This window comes from Anser brachyrhynchus (genome assembly GCF_964034855.1).
Source record: "Anser brachyrhynchus genome assembly, chromosome: 2".
In the NCBI taxonomy this organism is placed as follows: Eukaryota; Metazoa; Chordata; class Aves; order Anseriformes; family Anatidae; genus Anser; species Anser brachyrhynchus.
In genome coordinates this window covers 22100473-22120024 of record NC_137695.1, presented here as the reverse complement: position 1 = coordinate 22120024, position 19552 = coordinate 22100473, and the positions used below count along the sequence as shown (strand labels likewise).

Genomic DNA, 19552 nt, shown 5'->3' with positions numbered 1-19552 from the left:
ACCCCTGAAAGGTTAATACCACTAAAAGCCCTGTTCCAAAACATTGAAATATCCACTATTGTAATACCTATTTCAAGATTATTGTAATGTAATTGTCTTCATATTGTCATAAATCTGTCATGTGGACAGATGCTGTATGTTTCTGTCTTGTTAAAGAGAAGTTAAACCAATATTACTATTCCCACTTACCTCTTTTTAAACGGAATATAAAAAGGAAGTCTAACTACTAGTAATAATATGTTAAAGTTGGAGCCTCAAGATTTGTGAAATAATTCCAGATTAAAAATATATATATACACACACAGTACTTATAAACAGATACCAGTCTGGTGTAATGCTCTGAACAGTACGAACAGTACTGAATGATAATGTCGGTGTGAACTGACTTCTACATGCTACCGCAGAAAAATAATAATAAAAAAATCAAATCAAATCAAATAGAACACAGTTTAAAATATGGCTTTTAATTGATGATGAATTTCTACAGTGCTACAGCAATTTAGCAATCTCTAAAACAAGTATCTGAATCTCTAGCTCATCAAATCTTATGATCTTTACAAATAAATAAGTTATTAAAAGTATCATATTGAGCGTTTTCCTGTCTGTGTAAACTGCTAATGATAATAACGCATTCCAGGAAAAATAACAATAATGAACAGCTGCAGTGCATTTACATTATTAAGAATCTTTAAGTACAATCTATACATGATATGCTTACATAAATATTTCTGTACTTACACTTTTACAAAGCCATCTGAAAGGACACAAAATACATTCAAGACCGAACAGAGAAGCAAGAGAACTGCGAACAAAAAGACAACATGTTTCAGTTGATACAACATGACATGGAAAGTAGTACACGTTTACATTTTAGAACTCTTTTTAAAACCATTAGCAGTTGCAGGCCTGATCTTGACAACCAGCTCCTGTAAGAGAGCTAGAGTTATCCAACAGTCAGGTTCTCAACACTTCGTCTTGGTACAGACTTAAGTTCACTTTATAGACTTATTCCTACTGTGACCTAAGAATACACTGGACAGGTCCTCTGAATCTGCTAATAAGGATGAAACACTTATTAACACCCGTAAAGCTTCCTGTCCTACTGAAGGCACTCAAGACCCCTTGGAAAGGCATCAGTGGCTTACAGTATCAGACACTGAAGCAAAAGTACCATACCCTATTAAGGTGTGCCACCATGAAAGCAAGATTAAGGGACTATCCTTGGCAAATGTGAATCTGCCACTTTAATGGCCTTGCAAAACTTAGTAGGCAGTAGCATTATTGAAACTCACTTGAGCAAGGGAGCACAGACAGAAGAGCTTTGCAGAAACATAAGGTGTTTGTTTCTTAAATGGTCATTACAACAAACATATATTAAAACATTTTAATGGGCTATGGTTAATCATCTACAAAAGTCTGTGTTAAGCATGAATTTAAATTGTAAACTGATCATAAATAATACAGTCTCTCTGAGCACATTTTAAAATATACGTTATGAAATAAAATTTAATTTTCAGAAAAGCTTTCCATCTTTTTGTTCAAAAACACATTTAACCAATGCTTTGTAAAGAACTGCATGCCTGCCTAGAAATTTTGATTTATGAAGCCCTTCTGCCTAGTGCAGAATATTTACTTGTATTATTTTTCCTTTTTTTTTTTCTAAGACAAATTAAGCAAAAGCTCAATTCGCAGAAACTGTTAACACAGCAGTTATTCCAAATTACAGCTTATTGCAATGTTTCTAATTTATTTGCCTTCTAATCACATAAATATACAAATATCCACTAAGGTAAGCCACTATGAAGAGTGCAAGTACCACAGTCAGAGCAGTAGCTAGACCTAGATTTAAACTGCACATATTTCTGGATAAATAAAGGTCACGGAAAAGGTCTCCATTCAATTCCTTGTTAACGAGTCATTGCAATCTGCCCATTAACACGGACTTGGCCGGGTGTTATGTTCAATGGGAATTAGGAGAAACAGCATACTGCACAATTTCTCCAAGGCTGTTAATTTTGAGCTGTACTATTGACAGCAGTGTGACAGAGCTATCTGGGCATACGAGTATTTCAAGAAATACATGCTTATAGATCAAGATACAGATACAGAGAGCTGAGTGGAGCACAAAGCCTCTTTCTGTAACACACCCTTTGTGCACAGAGATCCTTTCAGCTATCTCATTAGTTCCTTATGCAGAGGGTATGAGAGCATGTTCAGCTGCCCGTCTCTCTTCTCAAATCCCGAGCAGAGAGAAGTGAGGGAAATGATGCATAACAGCTACTGTTCACAATGGCCTCCACGATCCTCCTGGCAGCTAATGTGGAAGATGCAATTTCTCAGCACTGTATTCCATTGTACTGGCCTCACCCCGATGTCAGGATTTGGCCTCCGGACATTGTGGGCAGAGCTGTGAAAGGAGGTGATTCACCTAACCTGTCCTCGAACAGCCTTTTCCAGCGTGTGTGTTATAGGGAACCTCAAGAAACCCAACTGCTTTCAGCTGGAGTTTATAAAAAGGACCATGTGTTTATGTTACTAGCAATAGTAAGAAATGTCACTTCATGATTAGAAATCTCATTCCAAATACCTGTTCCTATGTATTAGCATCAAAAACAAACAAACAAACAAAAAAACCCTTTATAATGTCATACTTTGTATTAATCCATTTCAGAAAGCAAATACAGCACAAGTAAGAAAACATATTCATACAAACAATTTGTTAAAGACTACATCAAAACATTACAGACACTGATGCTTGACTACATTCTAATCTCTCATAAACTGGAGGATTTCAATGCAAACCAGGAATATTGCAGAGAGGAATACAAAAAAAGAGGTGTCAAAAATAAGTTGGAAAGAGAGCACCATAAGAAAATCATACTTAACTTTTTATGTCCATTTAACAAACTGATTAAATGTTTCATGGTGTTATATTGAAGTTTAATTAAGCTACAAAGGATAAAGTCCTGGCCCATTTTACCCAAAATTTTCACTACTCTAGAGAAGATATTAAAACAAAAGGTATACATTGAGGCTTCAGTGAAAGACTTTAACCAAAAAAGAAGAGGAAGAAAAGAAGAGGAAGAGAAGAAAATTACTTTTACAATTCTATCAATATCTTGTACGATGCTGCTTTATGAAAAACAAGATTTTAACAAGCTGTGCTGTATTTTTTTATGTCACATTTACAAAAGGATATAAAAATAGCTCCTGGATTGTCATATGATAAGAGCTTTAAGCCACAATGAAAACAAATGTAATACAGTATTAGAGCTCAGGTATTTCTTTTATTACAAGAATAGTATCTGTGGGATACACTCCAATAAAGGATTTCAAAATCACATACTGAAAGTATTCAATGCATTTTCAATAAATTGATAGCTATGGTCTTTGGTGAGCTGCCCTGACAGTAAAAAAAAAAAAAAAAAAAAAAAAGACACAGAATTTAATCTAATCTTATTTACTCATATTTCATCATACTCTTCTGCTTACTAACTGAGAAATATTTCTAAAAACTGCCATGATGCTTGCTCCTCATGCATCAAAATGCAAGTAAAGTTTATAAAAGTGTATTCTAAGAACTTTGGACAAATACAACTGCTAGCCTGAACGTGTAACACAACTATTTTGTGAATCAGAATTGTAAATGTGGTTTGTATTTTAAACTTTAAATACTTTTAGCTGCATATAAAACAGAAAAGTAATAAGTTAACTTATAGCACCTTGCATATATTTGTTCTAAAAAATACAAAGATTACACCTTTTAAAATTTTAAGGAATACAGTTATTCTATCTCAAGTCCACTATGCACCTATCATTTAAAAGAAATCTAATTTACATGTAATGAAGACAATGTAAATATCAAAAACGTAAGGCACAAAATGGAATTTAAAAGTTAGGGTGTAGTAAATCCTTGCTTTTTCATCAAATTACCTGATACACCTGAAAAAGATGCATCCACAATTTTCAAAAAAAAAGTTGTATTATCATCTAATCACGAAAGCTAAAAGTGGAAACTGCCTATTCGACTATGAAGTTCAAACTCCTTCCAAAGAAAGATTGTTTTCCAGTACTGTATTACATCCAACTTAAAACCTTTCAAGAAATTGTATGCATCGATAAGCTTTACTGTATCATTCTGGATGGTTGGACTAGATGATCTTGTAGGTCCTTTGAAACCTTGTGTTTCTATGATTCTATGATTCTGTAACCTAACTGATCTCACTGGTAGGATCTTTCTCCTGACGTTCACTAGACATATAACCAGTTCTAGTTACACCTTCATAATAATAAAGCCTCTTCCTCTACACGTATTTGTCACATAACCAAAATTTGTACATACTTAATGACTCAACCTATCCAACTTCCTTCTTACTTTAACTATTTTTTTTAACGTTTTCTGACCTTTCTGAAGATTGACTCAACTCTGCACTCCCGAGGTACCCAAAATATAAGACAGTAGAAATCACCTCAGTGATCACAGGGAATATTCCGATTCCCAAACGCCTGATGCAGCTTTTCTGCATATATTCTCTTTTTTTGATATTAGTGATTCTGGAAGCAACTTTGTTGCCTATACTATCAAGACTTCCTACTACGTTATTACTTTTCAATCTTCTCTCCCTCTCACAAACTATCCAAGTCTCCTCAAATGCATTACCTTTTCTTTGGATCTCTTAGGCTGTGCCCAACTCTTGCCCGTATTTAATTCATCTGTTGGACTTCTTTCCCTCAGGTATCATATAGTGCAGTACCATCTGTAACTTTTATTAATACACTGTAGATCCCTCTTGCATATTATTGAAGATGTTAATTAGAATTACATAATCACATTACAAACAATTAATGGGGAGGGAGCAATTAAAATTGCACAATGGGATGATTCAAAGCACAATTTGTATTTTAAGACATTATTTCAAGTATATTTTATCCCTCTTACCTAATTATAAGAATAAAAATATCTCACTGTAGCTACAGTTTCTAAATGCAATACCATAATTTTTCTGCATACATAATTAAATGTAGAATATGAAACATGCTGACAATCAGTCTTCCTCCACAAGAGTCCTGTTACAGCCACTGACCAGAGAAAAGTAAGAACATCAAGACTACTCCTCAGCACAAACTTTTAACCAGTTAATATATCTATTAATCAACATTTCTTTTAAATTAGATGCAAAAATATAGAGATATCTAAACTTGTGCCGACAATCAAGAATTCAGCTCCTTTCAAAAATCCTTCTAGAATTCTACAGTGTGATCCTGTAATTCAAAGAATGTTCAACAACACACTAACAGTACTTATAACTGTAAAGGTATAATTTAACATAAAACTTAAATAACATTTAAGCCACCTACTCTATGAAAAACATCATTACCTAATTTATGCTCTGTTTTCCAGAAGACTCATTTTCAATAGAACTCATCAAATCTCCTTCTGTTCTTCAGCATGACTACAGATCATCAAGGCCTTTCACAATAGAAAGCACATTAGCCAACTACTCAGTTTGTTAAAGCTATTTGTCAGCCTATTGAAAATATGAAAACAATGTTTGAAGAAATGAACAATTAAAAATCAAAGTGAAACCAAACATGAAAAGGTAATTCTGATGATATATTATTTGTATAAATAATACAGTCCATGTTACTTTATACACAGTTGTTTATTCTTGTTCCATGTTTTAAAACTTGGACTCAGAAAAATCACAGGAAGTTTTGTTTTTTTTTTACCCTTGTTTTTCCGTTAAAAGCACCATAATTACACGGCTCAATTCAATCGTCCTTTTCTACAATCACTTCTCCATGAAGCACCTTTCTTCTCTGCCGCAGCATGTGGAAGTAGAGTTGTGGAAATACTTGATCAAAGCACAGAAGAAAGCAAATTAGATTAAAAAAAAAATCAACAGATCACATTACGGAAAAGTACACTTTTGCAGAATGATGAACTGAGAAAAAATTATGGCACACAGTGCCACAGCTGGTTAAGGCAAATAACAGTGAGTCATGAACTTCGAAGTGAGTTACAAAACAGTAATTACTCAAAAGTCAGACAAAGCCCTCTGAATGTATACTCTCCTTTTATGGATCTTCCCTTCAACATTTTATTTGTATGAACAGGACTTAACCACTTAACAGGACTTAGCAGTACCTAAGTCTTCAAACCTGTGCTAAGGTAAGCATGTTTGAATTGAGACTTTGAGGATCCAAATTTACCCTGCTTGTTGAAGTCTGAAATTAGGAGCTCTCTCTTTCTCCTGGTCCTATTATATTACAGTTCTGATGCATTTGATCATTATTTTTAATGCAAAGAAAATTGGATTTATTCCTGAAATGTAAAGTTATGCAAACAATTCTTAAACTGTTAGTAAGTTATGATAACTTCTAACATCAGTTTACTCATATAAATCTCTCTCATTGGCCTCCATGATTTCTTACAACAAGAAAATTCAGTGTGTGTACATACAGTCAAAGTCCACACTTTAAGTCAGTTTCTTGAAGGAATACATTTTATGGATGCACATCACAGCTCCTTTTAACTTCAGTTTTCCTGCTTCCCAGTTCCTCTGCCTAGTCTCTTGCTTTGTTTCCAGCCTTACTGTCCAGAGGATCTAACGTAAACTACTTGCCCAGTTTGCTCTAGCTCCATTTCAGTTGTCATTGTGCTATATCTAAATCAGGTTGCTTTCTCCTTGGCTGCACTGTTTAGCCTACAGTGGAAATAACAATGGCAGTTCAAGACAGATAGTCTCTCTAGTCTTAGTTCTGGTTAGCCAACTGATCTGTGGCTCCTCGTATCGAGAAGTACAAGAAAGATCTGGTTAAACCCACGTCTGAAGTACACTCAGAGAGGTTTTGGAGGCAGGGGGTGGATTTCTGTGATGCTGAAATTTTGCCCTAAGCATGCTTGTTCAAATGGTCACAGGTAAGAGGACACTAACAGCAATTAAAAAAAAAAAATGAGAGAAGGCAAATCTTTGGATCTTGCAGGAGAATTTTTAAGTCACTGCTTCAAAGCAGCAGAGGCACTAGAAATTCACAGAGATACAACTACAGACAGACATTTCTGTATGTAAATATTTTTACTTATTGCTGGTCTTTTTAGCATTTTCACAGAAATTTTTAAGATAGCTTATGTTCTGAGGCAAATAACAGAACAGAAAATTTCAGTTTAAATAATTAAAGCACAGCAAAGCTTGGAACAACAGAAAGCAGATGTTAAGAGTGGAAAGTGTCAGGAAATTTAACTACAGCAAGTGTTGCCAGCATTGCTGATAATTGATTATTATGTTGCTGGTGTTACTAAAGTTAAATAATACTTACATGGTATATAGGAGAACATGACAATAATAAGGAAGTAATAGTAGTCGAAGGAGACATTGTATTTGTTGGGAAGTCTCAACGAAAACATTCCTGTTTTCTTCACATAGGGTAAAGCAGCATATATAGTCAGCAGTTCACCAGCAACTCCAGCAGGATACAAAATTATAAAAAAGTTGTATCTGCGTTAAAAAATAAATAAAAGATTGTGAGAAATGCCCCATGAATTTAAAATTTCATTTTGCTATTATTAGTGGCACAGCAATATATTGGAGTAGTCCCTGCACCAAAGTCAAGGACCACCTCCCGAATTGGCACAGAATATCAATTATTTAGGATTGCGTCATTTTTGTTTACAAAGAATGAATTCCTCAATCATTTTATTTAAAAACAGAGAACTATCGGAATGCATGTATGCCTTTCTAATACTAAAGAGTCAAAAATTATTCTGTAAATTTGTAGTCTCCAATAATGTCTTTTTAATTTTTTTGTTTGTTGGTTTCCTGTTGTCACTGATAGGACTAAAACCAGAACTGGATCCCAAATTCAGATGATCTTGCACATCCTTGTCACGGTGCATGCACACTAGGGCAACTCTATGTACTATAATTTCTTTGAAGACAATGAAAAAGTTGAGAAATATCAGAAACTTGTTTTACCCACTGCCACAAGGGAAATCTAAATAATACTACATTTACCACAAATAGAAATTAAAAATTAAAGAGAACAACAGCTCCAGAAAATCATCAAATCCATCTAAAAACAGGCAGAACACATTCAAATAAAGGGCAAAGACACTGAGTTTAAAGAAAATATGGTTTGAATGCCACAGGCTACAGACATGTGGACAAAATGAAAAATGTAATCAATGGGGTTTGTGCAGTCCTTATGCACAGTGCATCATGTAGCTGCAGTCTCTCCTAAGGAACAGCTCTCTTGAGCTCACTCAGGGGAAGAGCAATGAGAGCTGTCACACAGGGTCTGAGAGAAGTGTACAGCGTGCATTCCATGACCAAAAGAGATGAGATCCAAAATGGTAGCAACTGAACATGAAACCCTCTCAGGAGCCAATGGCCTTAGAGGACTCATAGGTCAGAGAACAGATTACGTGAGGTATAAGAAGGAACTGATGCCATGACCTATACACAGATTGTCTCTATGTAGTGTAAAAGAAACAACGTAAAAACTCTGAGCTAAAATTTAGATCATACCTATACCATTAACTATGGACAGGCAAATATCTTAAAGATCAGAAAGGTCCAGCTCCTTAGGAATCCTGGATTTATGCTCAGCTGTGTTATTTGATTCTCTAAAAATCAAAAATAGGCTATTTTGGACTCCTGAAAAGATAATACATTTTTGAATGTTTTGTTTATATATTTCACCATACCTCTCTGCTGTGAGAATGTCAGCTTGCCTATTATGAAGAAACAAAAATTCTATCATTCAACATACACTGACTTGATGGCAAAAAGCCCGTCAGTGTACTACTTTCTGAACGCATTTCTCTTTCTGAAGACTACATAAAAATCATTACTGAAACTGGACCTGATAATTTGTAAGTTTAGTGCTTAAACATGACCAAACCTACAACCTCAGGTATTAGCAAAAAAAATAACGTTTTTAATAACGGACATAATTATTGGACATCTCAAAGAAGTGCATTAGAAGCATCAGAACTGCATTATCTATAGCACACAAATAAAGCAGAATAAACAAACACACAAACTTGTTTCAATAGTCACCTGTGCTGAATGTAGGTATTTCCTTTCTAACAGGGGAAGTCTGTCTGTCTTGGCATATATTTTTCAAACGATAACTACAGAGAATGTTACTCTTCCAGTTAAATCTCCTGATAAACACGCAGTCTCTGTAATATATCTGATATAGTGACAGACCTTAAGTGTGTTTCAAAATCAAAGTAGTTTTGATACAGAACACACTTTTTATGTTGGCTAAACTATGCCAATATTTAGCTTCACTACATTAATATAACTACAAAAGCTCTGATAAAGCAGAACTTCTCACAAAGCAATACTACGCATACAGAAAAAGACAACAGCTCCAATAATTTCAAAGACCTTAAATCTACAAAGACTAGTACAGGTACTTAATTTTAGGCACTGTATTCAAAAGCGTCTTAAGGAATCATACTGTAAGTTAAAAGATGACTCCAAAGATAAGGAAAAAATATTAAAGTGAATTAAAACAGAGTTCAAGCCATGAGACACAGAAAGCATGGAACAAATCACACCCAAAAATCTCAGCTAAAATATTTTTCATATTTTAAACCAAGTAACAATAACCACAACTAGAGAAAGCAACCAACTTGCACTCTGCTGGCACATAACCAAAGCTCTCCCGTGTGTTAGCTCTGCATGCATGGAACTAACATGCACAGAACCATGAGAAACTGAAATGCAAGACATCTCCACCTGGCCCATTTAATGAAGTATGGCAAATGGTTGAGCAGGTTGAATGTGTAGAAGGAATATCGAGTAATCTCTGTCACAGTCCATACGACCAGAAAAAGAATAACGCTCTCCTCATTCTGGATCTGCAGAAGTATAAAGAACCAACACTTTCTTCATCCTTAAGCTTCTTTTCTCTGCAAACTGCAACAGTCTTCTGTTTAAGATATATGGAACAGAACTAACATCTTGTAAAGAAAGAAAATTTCTTTGAAACCATGCTGAAACCATGACAATCATATATATATTTACTAACATAGAGACATTTTGCAAACTCAGCAATCTTTATCCATTACGCAAATACAAAACCGTAAAACTATATTTGAGCTTATTCCTCCTCTTCATCTGCACTTTCACTATGCTATCTAACTGTCTCCCTCTTTATCTGTGGCTGATTTGCTTGCTTATTTTCTTACTCCTCAAAATAGAAAAAAGAAAATACTACGTAAGATACACTCCTTTCATAACCAGCTTTTACCTATTCCATATTTCACTACTCTCTCTATCTCCTAGACTTTCTCTTACTTTTTATTTTGCTTCTTCCCCACCATACAGTGCATGTCTCCATGAAACTTTAGATGAAAGGAAATGTTTAGTATCGCCTGCTGACTGGAACTTAGTAGCAGAAGATCAAATCTGGCTGCAAGATGGTTAAGGAGTTGGAACACTGATGAACACTAAACGAAGAGTAGTTGGCAGATCAGGAGTTTTGTGTAAACTTACTCACCTGTCCTGTCTAAGATTTAAGTTCTGAGTCATTAAACTGCCTCATCAGTAAGTAGCACATCTATCTGCTCTTTCAAAACATCAGTTCTTTTTCACCTTAAGTGAACAAACAAACAGAAGACCCCAAATATAAAGAAGGCATGTGGGGATCTATTACAAACACTACCTTCTGAGAAGAAGAATTACACGCAAGTAATTTTCTGTTCTTTAAAAGGGAAGGAATTTTGTAATACACTTCCATGCCTGAAGGCTGAAAAGCTCCAGGGATGTCTGTGAAATAAAATAAAGTCACATAAATTTTGTTAAAATGACAAAAAGGGAAATGACTTTTTTTTTAATAGAATGCAACACGATGACAAAGCTTAATACATCACAAAGATGTTGAAAATGCACAACTCTGTCAAAAGTCAAGAAGAATTTTAATTGATCGTCTCCTCATAAAATCGCGCCCTCAATGTGTCAGTCAAAGAAGGTGCAATTTTAGTGAAAGGATCTCACAAACAAAATAAAAAGATATAAAAATCCCACCAAACTCACAAAGAAACAGCAACAATGGCAGTGCTAAGACATCCAAACAGATAAGCAAAGGAAAAGACAGAATTAGGCTGTTCTTAGCCTCATGCGATTAGAGACAAACATTGATAACCCAAACTTGGATTCCTGTCACAGTGCTAAAGCCAAGCAGAAGTGCTCTAAGTATGCAGAGAATTCCTATTTGTTGCCTTGCAAATCTCCAGTCAAGTAGAGAGATCTGGGTCTGGCTGTTATCACTAACATGCCTCTCACCACCTACATGACCCTGAACATTCATGCCTGCTAAGCAGTAACAGCGTGAAATACAATCAGACATACATTTAGATGTATTTTTCTTGGACACAGCTGTACTGAAGATAGAGGAAACAAGAGAAATGACTGGATATGCTAAAGATTTAATCCACTGCAGATAATAAAAAAAAATGGTAAAAAACAGTGCTAAATTCCAGCATTCGTGTAAATATTCAATATTAAAAAAACATGTGAATCTTTGAGACTTTTTCACATAAGGGAAGAAGAAAACACTGAATACACTTAGCTTACAAAAAAATCTATGAAAGGTTTATTTCTTGTTAAAAAAAAAAAAAAAGCACAGTAAAGGAGAAGATGAAGTGTTGAGAAAAAGTTCTCCGTGAACTGAAATTAAAGGATTTGTCAACTGAGGCAGGAGCTATGATATCCCATTGGCAGAAGGGCATATGCCATCTGCTGGTGAGACAGTTTAATGGCTCAGCTTTTTAAATTTAAAGAAATTCAGGAGCACAGACTCAAAATCTATCCCTGAATTCTCACATACCCTTTACAGAAAGCAGAATAAATGTCCTACCTACTAGCTGTAAGCAGTCTGCTTGTTTCATTCTGCTAACATATCACTAGACTTACAATAACCACCTACAGCCAGGCAAATAAGTTACTGTCATTTATTCAGGACCTTAAGTGTTCCTGTGGCATGCTGGAAAACTTGATATACTTTTAACGAAAACAATGCAGTATGCATGCCATCGAATGCTGATATTCCCGTAACAATAAAATTTTGAGAAGGTTCCTAAAATAAATTGCAAAATCACAACCATTTAAACCAGGTAAATTCAATTTAAGACACATTTTCACTCAGATTCATTCAGTAAATGCTAAGTTAAGTTCTTCAAAGGGAATAGGTAGCACTATGGTACATATGCAGGTAAATGAAAGCACTAGTGTTGATTTCACTTCGGCAGACCATAGCTGGCTGGCATGATGCTGAACGCAGTGCTGACTCACACCTGAGAACCAGACCCAGCCACCTGGGTAGAAGCACATAAATTCAGTCCTGTAACCCCTATTTCAGAAACAGCACTTGAGTACGTCAGTCTTCTCTGTACGAGTCTTATTAATTTTTAAATGTCTTCCTGATGAAATGAGAACTGCATTAATAATTCCTTCTTATTAACAATTAAAACACAATTTGCTCAAATACATACCTGTTTTATACTATGTGCAATGAACCACACCATGAAGATTCTTGAACTCACTTGGACCCCCGTCACAAGCACAGATGTGCGAACTATTCCTTGAAAAGAGAAACGTGTTATCTCTGCTCCATTATTCATGTTTTAATTAGTTATAGGAGAAACTAAAGAAAGAACTCACCAACTGCACAGTGGACTACCTGTAAATAAAAATAAGTTAAAGGTTACTAATTTACACTATGTTACTATCTGCACTACTAACATTGGCTTTTTGATATTAATATAAACCTAGGTTTATTTCTGCTGTTTTTTTCTCCAACTAACATTTCAGCATCTTTAAAAGAAGTACACATTGGAGCCCTAGCAACTGGTGATGGGCTCAGGATCTGACCTGTGTAAACACTAAATGAAAGAGATTTATTTTCCTAATTGGATATATTGAACATTTAAATACTTACAAAGTGCCTTTTTTTTGAACTGGTGAACTTCCCTCCCATTATCTTAGCCAAAGAATAATTTCACAGGACAATGTGGAAGGAGTCGTACAATGTACGCTAAATTAATAGAAATTTTAAAATGTTCATTATGGATTAATGTTCATTATGGATTAATATCAGCATTATCATTTTGCCAATGAGAGCTATGAATCTTGAGATTTATTTTCTGGTCAGTAATGTTTAGCAAATAGAGCGATTTTCATTGTTTTGATAGATCCAAGTGGAATTACCTATTGTGAAAGTTTAATAGCAAAAAAGCCTATAGACAGCTGGCCACATGATTTTAAACAGCTGCTTGAAATACAGATGTCAGGGGCAGACTGAGAAAAAGAGTAAAAATGCAGACAGACACTCTTTGCTGAGCTTGGGAAAGAACCGTAACTGCTCAGTATACCCAACAGTTTTATTTCACGGGTGTACCATAAATTGAGACCATGAGTGCATGGTTGGCAAAGTCATATTATTTCAAGAATGCTTTGCACAACTTGCACAGACCTTGTTGTAAGGATTTATACGGGGCATGTGAATCCAGTCTGGAAATAACTAGAAGCATAGCAGTTCCCAGGGAGTATTTGATTTATGAAAATATTAAGTTTTTTAAATGTGCTCATTTGTTCCAACTAATCTCCTTGCCCCCACAAAAAATTATCATCAAATAAGGAAGGTAAAACAACTTTCAGCACTAATATAACATTTCGATATTAAATTCAGGCTAATAATGTGCTTTGCCTATGATACACAGCATCCAGTAAAGCAAACTATGTTTGAAATTTACCTCAAGCAAAGCAAATGTCTGGAAAAATTTAAGCGTCTTTTGCACGCTTCTGAATAAGCCTCTGTGTGTTCCTTTCTGTATATAAAATCGCACCATGGCAATACCCAATACCAGCCACCTACAAAAGAAAGAGAATGGATAAATTTCAAATAAGAATTCTAAAAATATCCATCCGCTGTAAATAATTTAGTAGAATATTTTCTCCACAGAATATCTTTGCTTCCTCACTTGTCGGTGTTCTTAGGAGATTGTTAAAAATATCTTTAGACAGAAATATTATGTAGTGTTATATCAAAACTACGCTCTTTTATCTCTTTACCTGGAAAAGGATAGAGAATGACTTGTTTACCTTCAGAGGATTGACCTGAATTACCTAAATTAGGGGCCCACCAGACAGGAGGTGACTGTATTTTTACTGTTAAATCCTCATGCATCTTTACTGTGAATTACTGTTATTTGAAAACATCAGATGAACTCAGCACTGAGGCTACCATTTTGGTCTCAGGTTGGAACCGATGCACATCATTTTTACATTTTTCATGGCACCTTACTTGTCATTTTCAGAACCGACTGGGGATCAATGCTTCTGTTCTACAGTTCAGAAGTGCTGAGAAGTCATCTTGGAAATCAGACTCTGATGTGCTGTCACATTGGTGCTCTAAGTTCCTGGCTTCCAGAGGCAAGAACATTTAACTAGCAGATTTGATGGTGTTGGCTTCTTTTTATTTAAGGAAACCGAACGATGCTATTAGCTGATCATCCTTTCAATGTAAATGTGTAAATGAAAGAAAGTAACAACATCTTTGAACCAAACTGAAATTTAATATAAAATTCAAATTGAGATCTCAAATGGAAACTGAGATAAAAACACAACAAACAAACAACAACAAAAAAAAACCACTTCATAACCATGGTGGATTGACCCCCACCATCCCAGCCCAGATCAAGTACAATAACCCAAGGTATGAGCAGTTGCTTCCACGTAATTAATCCATGCTTATGAAATTAAAATTTTCAAAATAATATACCATATATTCCATTGTTAATGCATTCCCGCATTCTTACAAACATCACACTAGCAAGATTCCTTGAAACTTCAGGCTTAAAACCACAAAGGCTAAGTACAAAATTTCTTAAATATAAACCTATAAGCATAGCCAGAGCTGCAAGTGGCTATTTTGAGAGTTAAAAATGAAAATACGTGAATTGCAATAACATTAGTTTAAGTTCTTGTCTGATGATATCTGGGAGCAATCATTCAATCCTTTCATCCTCCACAAAGCCATCACGAGCATGTTGTACAGCAACATGAACTCTGGCTGAGGCAGGCCCAAGACACAAAGCGGTGGGGTCTGAGAAATATTCAGAGGCAGACTAGGAGAGTATAGAAATATTCAGGGAAATAAAGGAAATGTTACAAGTGTTACATGTTAAATGTTACAAGGTCCTGCGCTTGGGGCACAACAACCCCATACAACACTACAGGCTGGGGGCAGAGTGGCTGGAAAACTGCCCAGCAGAAAGGGATCTGGGGGTGTTCGTCCACGCTCGCCTGAACATGAGCCAGCAGAGTGCCCAGGCGGCCAAGAAGGCCAACGGCATCCTGGCTTGTACCAGGAACAGTGCAGCCAGCAGGACCAGGGAGGTGATCGCCCCCCTGTACTCGGCTCTGGTGAGGCCACACCTCGAGTGCTGTGTTCAGTTTTGGGCACCTCACTACAAGAAGGACATCGAGGTGCAGAAGCATGTCCAGAGAAGCGCTACGAAGCTGGTGAAGGGCCTGGAGAACAAGTCTCACGAGGAGCCGCTGAGGGAACTGGGGTTATTTAGCTTGGAGAAAACGAGGCTCAGGGAAGACCTCATTGTGCTCTACGGTTACCTTAAAGGAGGTTGTAGCAGGGTGGGGATCAAGTTCTTCTCCTAAGCACCAACTGAGAAGAGGAGGGGAAATGGCCTCAAGTTGCACCAGGGGAGGTTTAGGTTGGATATTAGGAGACATTTCGTTACTGAAAGGGTTGTGCCCCGGGAAGTGGCTGAGTCACCATCCCTGGAGGTCTTCAAGAAACATGTAGATGTAGAATTTAGTAGCGTGGGTTAGTGGTGGACTTGTCAGTACTAGGTTTAAGGTTGGACTATATGATCTTAGAGGTCTTTTTCCAACCTGAATGATTCCATATTTATATAAATGTTCAGATAAATATTTAACGCTTCCCCAGCTTTTACACTGTCCCCTATACATAACATACTGGCTAAAATTGGAAACGAGACACCAAGAAAGATGGATAATTTATCGGACATGTTATGCTGTAATGGCATGAAATTTGCATGGATCATAACAGCTCCGTATTCCCCACGCATGACATGCAGTTCAGTATCAGTCCCTCAACAACTCTCACACGTAGCGTCTACCACTACACAGTCACTTCGCTTTGTCCATGCCAACAACAGTTCATGACAGCGTTCCAAGCTCCACATAAAGTTAGTCAGGCTTCCCCACACTGTTGGAATGATTCCCCTCCTTCATTCTTTCTACCTTAAGCCCATGAATCTGATCTGTTGGAGCTCCAAAATTTGCCCAGCTCCCCAAATATTATTTAGATTTTATAACAGATTCTAAAGGCGAATGCATTAATTTGAGGTTGTCTCCTACCACGGTGGAAATGAGGAATTACTGGAATCTCACTGGTAGTCCTCCGCAGCAAGGCTGCCCCGTTTTACAGCGACGTGTTTGACAAGAGGAAGGTGACAGCGCGTGTGCATCCAGCTGGCAGCACGAATGGTGACAGCCACAGCTTTGTGCTAGGCCGAGCCTGAGAAGTCATGTTACATCTAATCTCACAAGGCATTTTCTGCATCTCATTCTTAACAAAAGCGTTGCAGAGAAAAGTAGTCTTGGACTCCATTCAGAACCGAAGACTGTAAATACATTTTTAAGTAGATTATTGCTTGGACATTTGAAATTTCTGCCAGTCATTTTATTTAGCTTTCAGTGGCTTTGACTTTGGATTTCAGGAAAGCCCTTGTAGTGAATACTGTAAATCAGCAGGAAATTGAAAACAATTTGTGCAATAAAGGTAGGATTTCCAGCTGGGACTTTCAGTAAGATTGGGTACTGACCTGCCATTTTAGTCACTGAATGTATCCCTTAAATCTTTATTAGAAAGATAAAATGCAATTTGGTATTAGACTGGTTGTTCACATGTACTTAAGTATCAGAGAGGTTGTTAAAATTCTAGAAACACTTTGCCATCGTGCACCGTCTGGACGAACATACTGTTCTTCGTGTTCACCTGTCCTCTGTAGTGCCCCTGTGAAATATTTCTCTACTTCAAACCTTTATTTTTCTCTTAAACTTTATCTCTTTGAAAACATTACAAGAATTTGTTCCTATCTCTTCTTTCTCTGTTTCCACATAAAATACGCAGTTCAGCAAGTCTGAATCCCTCTTGATGACAACAGAAGATGGGGAGGAGGAAGTGGGAGAGCCTGAATCAGCACCCGAGGTCAGAACTAAACTGGTTCAATAATCTTTTACACAGATTAAAAGATGAAAGGCAATGGCATTGACAGATAAAAGTCAATGGCAAGAGTCAGCGCTCACTGCCAAATTCACACATGGAGGACGAGGCTGGGAACTCCATGAGGCGAAATTAACCTGCAAGCTACAAAAATCGCCAGTAAAAGCACTTTCCAAAGGCTTGCGATATATGAATAGTGTGTGCACGGATGCTAGCGAGAAGAAAGCCATTTAAATCCTATTCCTGACCTTCTGTGTGGACACCCTGACAGAACTATAGCATCACCAGTACTCTACGGTATTCGAAAGAGTGGGGATTCACCCGTTGGGGCCCAAGACAAAGCTGTTTTAACGATTAATTCTCCCCCACCGCTCGCCTCGCTGGCGGCTGAAGGGACAGCGGGCGCCCACGCGGCCTCGTCCCCAGAGCCCGGGGGGGCTCCAGGGCAGCTCGGGGCCCCGGCCGGGCCCTCACCCGCTGGAGCCCGGCGGCTGTGCGGGCTGTGCGGGCTGTGAGGGCAGCAGGCAGCGCGGCCCCGCCGCCCGGCATTCCTGGCCCGGCTATACTTAACCTCCGCCGCGCCCGCTCGCGGGTAGCGCTGCACCGTATTAGGCAATGCCGGGCAAGCCGGGGCTGCAGCCCCGCTGCCGGCTGTCCCCCGCCGCCCCCGGCTCTCCCTCTGCCCCACGGCGGCTCCCGCCCCGGCCCCGGCCCCGGCTCCGGTCCCGGTCCCCCCCGCCCGGTCCCCGCCGCGCCGCCGACCCCGCTCCCCGCCGCCGGCCCGCGCTCACCCCGCGGTCATGGCGACGTTGTAGAAGATGAGCCAGGCCGTGGCCAGGGCGCCCAGGCTCCTCTTCTTGCCGTTCTCCTTCTCCTCCACCGAGCCGTTGCCGCCTCCGTCCTCCTCGCTGGACGCCATGGTTCCCCCCCGGCAGGGCAGCGAGCGAAGCCGCCCGCCCGCGGGGAGGAGGGGCTCCCGCCGCGGCGGGGCTGAGGCCGCGCTGACAGCTGGACCTCGCGCTGTCCCTCAGCCCATCTGGCTGCTGCCCCGGGGGCCGCCGCCCGCCGCCGCCCGCTCACACGGCGCTGCCCGCTCCTCCCTCCGCGCCGCCGGGCTCCCCGGGCACGGCGGCGGGCAGGGGGCGGGAGGAAGGGGCCGCGGCCCGCCCGCGGGGGGTGAGGCGGCGCCGCGCTGCCCTTCGCTGCCCCTCGCCTCCCCTCGCCGCCCCTGGCTGCCCCTCGACGCCCCTCGCCGCCCCCCGACACCGGGAAGCTGGTGCCTTGTCCCCGGCTCCAAACGCCAGTGACAGAAAATATCGGTCTTTAAAAAAAAAACAAACAGCAAAACACAAACACATACACAAATAAAAACACAACGAGGTTTGAAGTTGGTTAGTGAGAGGTGGAGTTGTTGGACCAAGTCCATGGGGCCCCAGCTCAGAGGTCCCCCTAAAGGGGAGGATCCCTTCCAGTGTGGTGTGTCTCGGTGTCACCGTACATACACGAGGCAGACTGAGGCAGGCCCCCTGACAAGGGGAAAAAGTCCTTCCTATGGACTGAAGGATGAGATTTGAATATATAAGTTACCTTAAACTGTAAGCCTGTGCACATGAAAACAGAGCCTGGACAGGGCTGTGAGCTGAGGACCCAGAGCAGCATCGCTGTGAGCTGTGTTGGTGTGACGTGGTCCCACAGAGGTGCAGGCCATACGCACACCCTGCCATCTGGCTCAGTCTGTGCTAGCCCAGGGATGCCAGCTGCTCCACTTTGGGTGGTGGGCATGTAGCCTCAGGCCCTCACCTCCACGGCTAGGCACTGCAACCATTGCCATTCGGGACAAATCCCTTGAGCACAGTCATGAAGACAGAAGAACTCCAAAAGCAAGTCAGGACCTATCTTTGAAACCCTACTTTGTCAGCCCCAAAAGTGTTCAAGAATCCGAGTCTACCTCCTTTAGCATGGGGTAAGCCATCTTATTGTTTAAACACTAAAGTGGTCTCAGTTCCTGGGCCTTCGGTTAAAGGATTAGTAGATGTGCCATACAGAAACTTTCTCTCGCTCTCCTTACCAAAGCACACAAGTAGATGTTCAGCTTTCAGCTTCATACCACTGGCAACAGCGAATGTGTAACATGCATGCAAAAATGCAAAACTTTGGCAAATGGCACCAGATATGTGCTACTAAGACTATAGCAAGTACCAGTGGTTTTTATATATGTATGTGTATATATATATATGCATACATACACAGGCACTTTTCATGTACA

The 19552-nt window shown here is 39.1% G+C and overlaps 1 protein-coding gene across 3 annotated transcripts; it reads right to left on the bottom strand.

Moving 5' to 3' along the window:
* Window positions 1–443: 443 nt before the first annotated feature.
* Window positions 444–18364, bottom strand: HACD1 (3-hydroxyacyl-CoA dehydratase 1). 3 transcript variants are annotated; one of them, XR_013947534.1, is made up of 8 exons: window positions 18078–18359; window positions 13769–13886; window positions 12678–12696; window positions 12509–12597; window positions 9753–9874; window positions 7321–7499; window positions 5379–5855; window positions 444–802 (listed from the first exon to the last, which is right to left on the bottom strand). XR_013947534.1 is itself a non-coding variant. In XM_080582627.1 (7 exons), exons 1-7 carry the CDS (start codon window positions 18203–18205, stop codon window positions 5773–5775), a joined length of 732 nt encoding a protein of 243 aa, XP_080438753.1. In that variant the 5' UTR covers window positions 18206–18364; the 3' UTR covers window positions 444–5772. The 3 variants fall into 3 exon arrangements, 2 of the variants coding, with proteins under 2 accessions (XP_080438753.1, XP_080438752.1); XM_080582627.1 differs by having other exon boundaries at window positions 444–5855; window positions 12509–12591; window positions 18078–18364; XM_080582626.1 differs by having other exon boundaries at window positions 444–5855.
* Between the last annotated feature and the right edge of the window lie 1188 nt (window positions 18365–19552).